The sequence below is a fragment of the Aptenodytes forsteri genome, unplaced genomic scaffold (assembly GCF_000699145.1).
Source record: "Aptenodytes forsteri isolate BGI_AS27 unplaced genomic scaffold, ASM69914v1 Scaffold193, whole genome shotgun sequence".
In the NCBI taxonomy this organism is placed as follows: Eukaryota; Metazoa; Chordata; class Aves; order Sphenisciformes; family Spheniscidae; genus Aptenodytes; species Aptenodytes forsteri.
In genome coordinates this window covers 17,528,767-17,539,608 of record NW_008795405.1, presented here as the reverse complement: position 1 = coordinate 17,539,608, position 10,842 = coordinate 17,528,767, and the positions used below count along the sequence as shown (strand labels likewise).

The 10,842-nt window shown below is 34.9% G+C and overlaps 1 protein-coding gene across 1 annotated transcript in view; it reads left to right on the top strand.

The window, feature by feature from the left end:
* Nucleotides 1-10,842, top strand: part of PPP1R13B (protein phosphatase 1 regulatory subunit 13B) — a 77,960-nt gene that overhangs the window by 33,749 nt on the left and 33,369 nt on the right. Inside the window, exons 3-4 of the mRNA XM_009280981.1 lie at nt 3,192-3,311; nt 4,802-4,869. Of these exons, the coding sequence (XP_009279256.1) occupies nt 3,192-3,311; nt 4,802-4,869 (188 nt within the window). The remainder of the gene's footprint in view (nt 1-3,191; nt 3,312-4,801; nt 4,870-10,842) is intronic.

Below are 10,842 nucleotides of genomic sequence, written 5' to 3'. Positions count from 1 at the left end.
CAGTGTTCCCCCCCGCATCCAATAAAGGATGGAGATTCTCCTTGGCTTTTCACTTTTCATTAATATATTTGTAAAAACTTTTTCTCTAACGACAGCGGCCAGATTGCGTTCTAGAATGTTTCATGTATAGCAGGCATAAATGTGTTTATTACATAATGTGTTTATTACATAAATGTGTTTATTACAAACAGCAGGATACTTGTGATCAGGATAAAAACAGATTCTGAAGTCTGAAACTTACGTTGTTTTAAATAGTGGATATATAGTTCCAACAGAAAGAAGAGAATTGCAAAGATCTAAAACATTGATGCGGTATCTGTGTTTTGGTCTTTTCAGAGTGTTTCAGTCATTTCAGAATACTTAAAACTAGCCCATCCTCAAAACTTCTGGTTAAAAGGAAAGGAGTCAAGCTCAGTTCTCAAAAGTCTTTCATAATTTTCATCCAACTTAAAATATAAGGCAGTTTTTGCAAATAATTATGGATATATGCATCTATCATGGTTTTCCACTTAGTTATTCATGAAAACAAACATTCTCTAGATAATGTGTGTTAAATGTGGTGTTAAAGTTCAGGGATCCAACCTGTTTATTATTACTCTACGCCCATTCTCCTATTTCACCTTTTCTTCATTCTCTTCTATTTAAGGTTTAAAAAATTAAAATTAAGGTTTGAAATAGTGTTGTGAAAATCATTATTGACAAATATGTCTGAAGCTATAACAACTGGGAAAAGTTTAACTGCAGGCGTTTTGTTTGGTTTTGGTTTTGATTCTTAAAGAACAGGTATTTCCAGAAAATATCCCTTTGCGCTAGCCTAACTTACAGCAACTAAAAGACCATGCTTTCTTGCTGTAATTTTCGTGGATTTAAAGGATTTAAACTGAAGGAAGGAATGGGGACTTCAGTTCTCATCATGTCTTGTGTCAAGTGTTAATGTCCATTTCTTCTTCCTCTTTCTTTTCTGAATCTGTTTCATGTAGCTAAGTTGCACAGAATGGTTAGTGCTTCTTCATTTTTCTTTTCTCTGTTTCAGTGACGATGATGTTGCTGTTATTTGTTTTCTGTCTTAATTCAGGGCAACATATCCCGAATTGTCTTTGTGGAAGAATTGCAAAAGTAGTAGAAAATGTCTTTCCCATTTCTCTCCATGGTCATATCTGAAAAATATTAGCCTTGATTCTTCAAGGTACATTATGTAAATGAAACCTTTTATTTTGAATAGCTCCTAGGATCAGGGCCTTACTTTTAATGGGAGACCAGCCTAACCAGGAGCGATGCTGCAGCCACTCCTCACCATTCCAGAATTAGCCCAACCCTGTTCAGACATCCAGTTTCTTGGTACTTTGTTATCAAGCTTCAGTTCTTGCTAGGTTTACCTAGCAATTTTTTTATTTGGGAAAAATTTCTAAAGATTCTTATCTTCTGTGTCCTAAAGTCTCTGAACTAAACCATTTAAATATTTTTTCATTCTGTGATCTTTAGAAGACTTATGCTGCAATTTCAGTGGGTACGCTTCAGAGCACTTGAAATCTTACTTTACTTCAGGAGTTGAAAAACCTGAAAATCATGTTTTTAAAATTCCTTTTCAAGAACTGAGTTGTAATAAGCCACTGACCTTATTCTTGTGTGCGTAAACACTATTGACAATGTTTCTTGGAGTCCACTTGAGTGAGGAACAAGAAAAAGAAAAGAAAAGCATTTTTTTTTTTTTTTTAAATCCAGGTGTTGTAGGTTTTTTGTTGTGTTGGTGCTTTTTTTTTTTTTTTTTTTAAGGAAGATAGGTAACCTCTCAGCCGATGCATATAATTAGCTTGTGGTTTAAATGACCCTTCCCCGTTGAAAGCAGCTAGATCTAACTGTGGCTAAACTGTGTTAATCACTATACCTATTTGATGTGACAGATTTTGACAAGACGCTTTATTGTATTAAATGCATTGTGAATCAAGTGATGAAAATGTATTGTTCTTTAAATACTACAATTAAGCATCCCAAGAGTATCAAGACATGTATATGTTTATATAGTTCATAATGCATATAAATTTAGGTAAATTTCATTATAAAAAGGTTTATTTGTGACGTAGTTTTCCCAAGCTTTCCCCAAGATATCTGTTATATCTTTGAACCATTTTGTCTTCTCATGTCAAATAGGTTAAGTATGAAATGGATAACAAATTGTTAGTGGTGCTCTGCCTGGTAGGAGATACTGTGGTTTGGGTTTTGAGGGCAGAGAGCATTTTACTTTTAACAATGAAGAATGCAAACTCCACCACCTTTTAGTTTCCATCCAAGCCTGATTTTCTGTAGTAATATTGGTTTGACATAGTGCTGCATGTAGGAAAGCTAATTAAATCTCTTCTAGTATAATTTTATTGTGATTAGAAGATATCTTCTAATACTATGCTTAGTATTAGATCTTAAAAGGGAGATTTTCTTACCTTAATGAAAACATTTAAAAATAAATGCAAGTATAATTATGGAAACAGTGAAAACTTTGCTTTTGAAATGTATTTTCATTTTGAAATAATATATAGTGTGCAGCCTCTTAGTAGTAATATATTTCATCAATTTGGAAGAAATAACTACACTATGAGAATGTTCTACGTTTCTTTGGGGGAAAACAAAGAGACCGACTGCTGCATAGAACTTAGCCTTTATTTGTTCAAAGATTTGCCAATAATTCCACATATACTGAAATTTAATGTCTGGCATAGTGTATTGGAGTGGGAGCACCTGCTCAAGTTATTAGGAGATGAAATGTCAATATAATGATAAGGCTTTTAGTCTGAGTGGAAACCCGGAGGTTCAAATTGAATGAATCATTTCAATAATAGAACAAAATATCCATCTGGTGGTGATGGGGAGCAAAGGTGCAAAGATCGGCATTGTGAAAAAGGTTGTGATGAAGAATTCCTAAATTAGAGTTTCTAAACACTGATATTTTTTTTATGGTTTTGCAAACTGGTTCTGTACTGCTGTTAAGCAGTGAGCTATGTTACAGTAACAGGCTAGCTTTTAATACAGTGCAACTATTGTCTGTTGGTGCCTGCTTCTTTGATTTTTGCGTAAGACAAAATACATTGGATAGATTGAATTGCTACCAAAAAGGACATTCTGATTCTTAATGAGAGTTCTATAAAACTGTGCTTAATTTAAAATAGTTGTGATAAGTTTTTTTGGTCTTATACTTTCAGAACGTCCCATACCCTTTGATCACATGATGTATGACCACCTACAGAAATGGGGTCCCCGCAGGGAAGAGGTGAAATTTTTTCTTCGTCATGAGGAGTCACCAGCCGAAAGTAATGAACAGAGTAAGTACACTTACCCTGTAGTGTTGTTACCTAAACATATTTAAAAGATTTCTGAAGTGAGTTTGATTATCAGTTCATTCAGTGAACTTGAGTAGGTATATGTAATACAACTTTCTTATACCAAAGCCATTTTGAACCTTCCTCAGTGGCACATTTATTCATGTTCTCAAATTCCCTTCTCTAGAATAATTTCTACCAGTCTGAGTAATATTTTTGTAGTAAAACCGGTTTCTATTCTGCTTAATACTGATCCGAAAATGTTGGTGGGTATTAGAGGCTTAATGCATTTTTTTTCTTGTTGAGAGAAAGTCCCTACATTTTGAGAGGGTGGGATTGTTCTTTTTGACCTCCTGTTCTCTTTCAGTTGCCCCAGAGAAAAGACTTAGTAAACTACTTTGCCTCCTTTAGAAACTGAAATCTATTTTACAGACATCATTGGCAGAGGTCTCAGTGGCTTTACTTTCTTAGTACTTCATGTAGGTATATTTAATAGTGGTGATAATTCGCACCTTGAAAAATTGCTGGTCTGCTTGGTTCTACAGGAAAAGTGTTTATATAAAACAGTGCTGTATTAAGTGGGGCTTTCTTAAAAGACTGGAATAAAAAATAGAAGGATTTCAGTTTTCTCATCTAACTAGTATAGACTGTACTTTATGAGAAGACTTTTGAGGCTGTGCATTATATACTTGATGGCTGTCAGACTGTCTGAAGGATAGGAAAGGTATCTCGAAGTGAGATGTATATTTGCATGCTCAGATTATCCTTACTCATTCAACTAATCTGACTACTCCTAACAACCAAATTTCAAGTCTTGGCTGACTTGCTTTGAGCTGGGGTTTCTTTTTGTATTTCTAAGTGGTTCCTGGTTGCTTTGAATGCTAGAAGTAGCAGGCCCAATAATGTATAAGGGATTTTTGTATTAATTAGGTACTTTGTAAAATACTCGGTCATCCTTTGGGCAATACAAATTTAAAGTATGTTAAGAAATATAAGATACATCTGAAGCCACAGAGTTTCATGTACAAGGAAAATGTTGCTTCTGAACCATGCACGCAAGGTTTTTTAATTAATCATTGACCTATGGATCAATTTGTAGATTAAAGTTGTTTATAAGGCATTAGAAAAGCTTCCTCTACTATATTCATTTATAATGTATTCAACTGAAGCTACTGCTTCTTGTGGACACAGAAATATGAAACTTCAGTAGTCACACTCAGTACATTCCCTTTCATGACATCATTGCCTAAACACAAGTCAGAAAAGTAGAGTTGCATGTCTGTACTTTTAACAGAGGAAGTCCGTGAAGTAAATGCTTTATTTCTGCTGACTCCACTGCTTACAAAGAATAACCTAATAAGAAAGAATTGGAACTAGCAGAATAAAAATTCACAGGTAAAAGCTGTATATAAAAATTCTTGAACAGATTGAAGAGTGAAAACCATTTGTGTTGAAAACTGAACTTTGCACTAAGAGTGATACTTAACTTTTAGGTGGACGTCAAGCCCAAAATCAAAGAAATGGCATAAATATACCTGTGGAGAAACGTACAGAGAATGGGGTATGTAATAAATCCTAAAGGTTTTGGATCAATTCCACTCAAATATTTGATGTTTTTAAAATTCTTGTTTTTCAAGATCTGTTATGGTGGGAACTGGTGGAAAATGTATAGATGTTGTTCTGATTGTTTGTTTGTTTTAAAGTGAATGGGAGAATATGGCTTTTTCATGAACTACTCTAAATTTTCTGTCTAGAAAGAAATTCACTTATGTGATGTGGGAGGCCCCTGGAGTCTTATTAATTACGACATTTTCTAATCTGTCTTCCTCTGTCTTATTCATCCTGTGTGAAGGAAAAAACAGCTACATTATTCTTTCATACTAGTATTGCCTGTCCAGACATATTTTCTTGTTTGATTTATCTCACTGGTATTGATTCATGACAGCCTCATATGTTAAAACATGAGAATGTATCTATGGATTGGGATGTTTTCAGATGCTGGTAGAAGGGGTTGCATATCCCTCAGAGCCACCTCTTTATACTGGTTTTTGTGCACTTGGTTCCTTTCTACACCTAGTTTTAATTTTTTTACTAAAATATTACTAGTTTATTTCTAATTTAAAATACACATTACATAGCATAGGCAACCTGTTTGGTGGTATTCAGTGAATCCTGGCATGAACATTTTCTCTTTTACAAGTAAAATGTAGTATATCTCTTTCAAAATTACCATGGCTTAAAAACCTTCTACTCCTGAGCTGAAACTTACTTTACTTTCTTTCTCTTCTCATCCTCGATACTAATGAAGACTCTACAGAGCATATTCTGCTCTCATTTGCTCAGGGCCATTCTGCTGCCTTTACTGAGGCACTATAGCTATAGTTGACTATTTTTAAACATTTTTAAATTTCAATAAAAAGATTTGAGCTCACCAATTCATAGTTGTATTGTCTCTATGAAGCACTGTCAATTTCCAGTTATGCGTAGGGCTCTTTCTCAGGGTAAAATAATACTTTAAATTAAAAGCAAACAAATTAGGTTTTTCAAGCTGAAATGTCTTAAGGAAAGAACTAAAATGTTAAAAATAATTGTGCAGATTAAACAATTCTGTGCTTATATATTGCCTGATAATTGGCATCTAAAATTCACACACACACACACACAAAAATACACAGCAACAAAGTTGTTCAGTCAGTCTGCAGCTCTTAGCAGCTTGTTTTGTGTATGGCATGTGGGCCTAGTGGAAGGATTTTTTTCCCTATTCAAAACAGTTAATCATGTATTGCTTTCTGCGTTCCTTTTCTGTAGAGAACACTAGCTGATATCCTCTGCTGCACAGATCCGTTTATCCTGCTTCCATTGTCATATTGACAATGTAGTGAGATCATAGTGCTATAATGTGCTAGGGGAACATAACTCTTTCATGACCTCCCCTGATCTATTCCTCCATGTAAGTCATAGGACATATACTTCATTTGAGACATAGCGTCTTTGGAAATTAGGACTGGCATGTGCAGTATGCCTTATAATCTCACTTCTTGGCAGCACTAAAGTTTATGATAGCATGGCTTTGTATTTAGTTCAATTTGCTGTTAATTTTTGTGGGTAAAGCTCAGACCTGGTAACTTGAATAACACTGCTACCTGTGTGCCATTCAGTATATATTTTTAAAAAACCCCAAAAGTTTGGCCACAAAATTAAAATTTATTAGGGAACTGATCACTTTAAAATGGACTTTTACCAGGTTTAGGAAATTACTGAAACACAAGAAAGACTAAAATCTGAAGGGGTTATATTAATGTAAATTGTGGTGGGTTTTATGACAAAAATGGTGCAAATTAGGTTTTGAAAGTGTATAAAACTAAAATTTTCAATTGTACCAAGTTTTAAATCGGAGGGGGAGGGGGAAAAAGAGGTGGCTTCAGGATCAAGGATTTAATCAGCTTACACTTACATAATGCATTAGGCTTATTCATTGTCACTGGCATACTGAATGTTAGACTAGCCCTAAAATCAATACAAACCAATGGAACATTGAAGACAGCTCAAATCTTACCAAGTATTCTGCATTCAGGTATATTTTCATTATGTGTACTGCTTTAATGATGAAATAATTCATTTTTACTTAATAACTGGATAGAGCTGAAAGTGTGACATGCATAGAAAACTTTAAGATGAATGTTTGCTTTAATGTTTGAATCAATAGTCTTGGAAAAAATGATGGGCAATCTGTCTGGAATTCAATTTGGATAATTTTGTTAACTGGCATTTTGTCATATGCAGTAGGATTTTTTTTTTTTTTTGTTCTTTGAAACTCTATGTGCTTGATCAGCAATTGTTTAAATAATGGTTAGCTTAAAATCACATTATATAACTACTTCAGTTTCATTAGATTATCTTCAAAATAAAGATTTAATGTTAAAAATAGAATAGGCTACATCTCTTCAAACAGTGAAACGTGCATTCTTGTAAAAAGAATACTTATCTGTAAGTGATCTGAGAGCTTTGCATTCTGCGTAACAAAGTCTAAAGGAAAAACTGTGTGAGATTTTGTAAATTGACCAGTTCTGTTACTCCTGACCTTTTGGGGTTTGCTTTTGTTTACAACTATCCTTCTTGGAAGTGGAATTATGCTGTAATCGGGGCCTGATCTCTTTCCACCACTACACAAAGGTATAGATATGGGCAGATAAGACTTTTACATAACTAAACATTTCCTTTTGCCGGGGAGATTGGACAGTGTCTCAAGAGGGATCCTGTTCTCTGAGAATAGCTGCCTCTTCCTCCTCTTCCTTTCTTTTGCATGTGTAACTGAGCCACTTTGATTTGAACACAAGTTGTAACAAGGGAAATTCTAATTAAATATTGGGAAAAATGTTTTCTCAATGAGATTAACAGACATTGGAACAGATTGCCTGGAGTCTGTGGAATTTCTATCTAGTTGAATAAAGTCCCAAACAATCTGAACTGCTACGAGCAGGGGTTGTTGAACCGGGTGACTTCCAGAGGCTCCTTTCTACCTAAATTATTCTTTGATTCTGTGATCAGTGGCCATGAAACAGTGGTCATACAATGCTGATTCTTGTTTGCTTCCAGATGTCCTAGCATGATCCAACCTTCATTCCATAGAAGCAGCAGCAGTCTGAAAACAATGAGACAGAGCAAATACAGTTGTAACCACTGGGGGTCAGTGGTAGACAGGAGAGGGACTGGGAGCCACCCGTCGTGGTGCAGCTACCAGTCATCAATAGGAAAAGTGGATCAGAGATGTACTTAAAGGAGGTCCCAGAAAGAGGACTGACTGGATGATGACGGTTTTCCGATGAAAAGGTAATCAGATAACCGAGGAGTTTCTTGGAGATGAGAAAACAGGAAAGCAGATGCAGCTCAGGACGAAAAAAGGATGGGGTACAGGAACATGATAGAAGTAAAGTGTATTGGACTGAATAGAAGTAGATTAGTGTAATGAAAACAGTCTGTATATGAAAACAATACTTGTTTGCTGTAGTTGCTTGGTTTAAATTATTTTTCTACTTGGTAACTTACTTGGGAAGAATAAAATGTCAGTTTGTGGTCTCCTGTACCATTCACTCTTTAACTTATTTTTGCTCTTTCTAATATTAAAATTGCTCCCCCGATTTAGAGAGACTGATAGCAATATGCTTTTTTCTTGACTGAAGCCTTTGCCAAGAAATACAAAGTGGAACCTGATTTTATCTCTCACTATGAAATTTGTGTTAGCTTTAGTGTAAAAGAAACTCATGTAGAGGAGGAAAACTTCACCATCATCCCAACCTGGAGAATCACACTCCTGTAAATTTTCGTAGTCTTGAAGCTGTGGTGGATAGATAAAGTTGAGAATTAAAATTTTGTGCTGATTAGATAACAGAACTGAGCTTCACTATTACTGTTAAAGCAGCTCAAATCAGGCTTTTAGCAAAAATTTTACAGCAAGTAGTCCAACTGTTCTAGCTTCAGGGGACTCTTACACTTTCATGCTGGGGGAATTGCTCAGGGAAATTCCATTAACAGGTAGGTTAAAACTTCTACATATAAGTACATGCAAAGCAGTTTTTAATAGTACTGATTTAACTTAGGAGAGCATATGGTTGCTGACAGAGAGTAGATAGCCATCTGATGCAGTCAGTCTTTGTATCCCATTCCATCGCGGCAGTAGTAAAGCTACACTGCTTTTGAGTTCCTGTGGTATGGCTCGTCAAATTTTACGCTTAGAGTTTAGATAGATTTACATGTGGTGCTAAAATCCTTCAGTAAAATCATATGTTGCTCATTAGTTTTAACCATTTGAGCCATACAAGTGTGACTAGATAAAAAGGCATTAAACATCTAATATACATTTTGTCATATATTTCTTATGATATGACAATTAAAATTTTTTAAATGTGTTCTAAAAAGTGTCTGATAAAAAAGTTTCAAAGATGGCTGAATGGTTTTACAAGTATACTTGAACAGGCAAAATACTTCTAGGTTTCCTTAGCCTGTCAGGCAAAGATATGACAAAATCTAATTGTGAGGAAAAAGTCAAACAAGTTAAATTTTGAACAGAAGTAGTAACCTCAAGAGAAGAGAAATACATTATATGTACTTGCTCGAAGGTTCTCATTTGAAATGTTGAAGGATAAAAAACTTAGTCTGGAATAGAAGTTGTTCTTCAAACCTTAGCTGCAAATTCGATTTAATATAAGCTTGTAAGTATTAAGTACTTTCTGTTTATTACATTTAAGAATGTACTTGGAAGAGGCTGCCATTCACGTACAACAGGTTTTAATCAAATTTGTTTTAAATGAACAAATAACTTTGTCAGTCTTGGAAATCTAGATTCTTTCAGGGGTCTCATAGCAAAGTCTAAGCAAATAATTCCATTAAAAGATGATAAAAAGAAATTTAGGCAAAAGGAATTCTAACTGTTGCAGAGAAAAAAATTTTTTCTGAAGGAATTTTCTTGCAGGCTTCCGGGAACATTTTGAGCATGTAAAAAACCTGGTAATTAAATCAGATCCAAGTTTTCCTAATTTTCTGCTGCAACTTTGTTGCTTTTGTTAAGGAGACAAAAATGATTATATCTGCCACTTTTACAGTCAAGTGTGTTCCCTTGTCTAAGACATACATACCTAAAGTTATTTTTACCTGTCAGAGACGGGAGCCTTGCTGCCCCTGCAGCAGCCTTCTGCACCGCCAGACTTCTAGTTCAAGCCCTGGGTCAGCTTAATAGAGTTTGGATTCTCCTCAGACTGATACAGTTCTTCGTTAACTCTGTCTGAAGCATTTTCCAGACAGCTGGCAGTATTTTGCTCTTCAAAAAACAGAAAAACTAATCCAACTAAAGGGAAAAAAAAATTAAATTAGGAATTAAAAAAAAAGATTACAGTCTAAAGCTAATTTTAATGCATACAAATAGCTTTTGAATTCTTGCTGGACTAGAAATCCCAGTCTCTTCACACCTCAGTAAAGGATAGTTATGTACGGTAACATCTCTACAAGACTAATAGCTATGTGATCTCTTAAAAAGAACTTCTATAAAGCTGTAGGGAATTAAAATGGTCCTGACCTCATGCCTCACTCTGAGGCCCCTTGTAAACTTTTTAGGCAGAATCACATCATTCTTGGATTTGGAATGTCACGAACAGTGTTTTGACATGTCCTGTGCAATTTCAAATATATTTCAATCCATAATGGACAAAGTTACTAGATACTTACATTTTATGAGAATAATTTGATAAGTATCATCACACTTAATCTGTGATCATTTTCCTGTTATAATTTTAATTATGATCATATTAGTTTATGACTAATATTAACTCTTAATATCTGACTTCATTTGTTTTGAGGAGTCTAAAGATAGTTTGACTAATTGGGAACAGGAAACACTCTTGGAACCCACTTGGAACGTTGCGAAAGGGCTGTTTTCCTCCATGTCTTCTTTACTGGTTTACATAATTTTTAATCTCTGTGTTGTGGTTTAACCCTCAGGCAGCTAAACACCACACAGCCATTCGCTCACTCCCCACCCCCC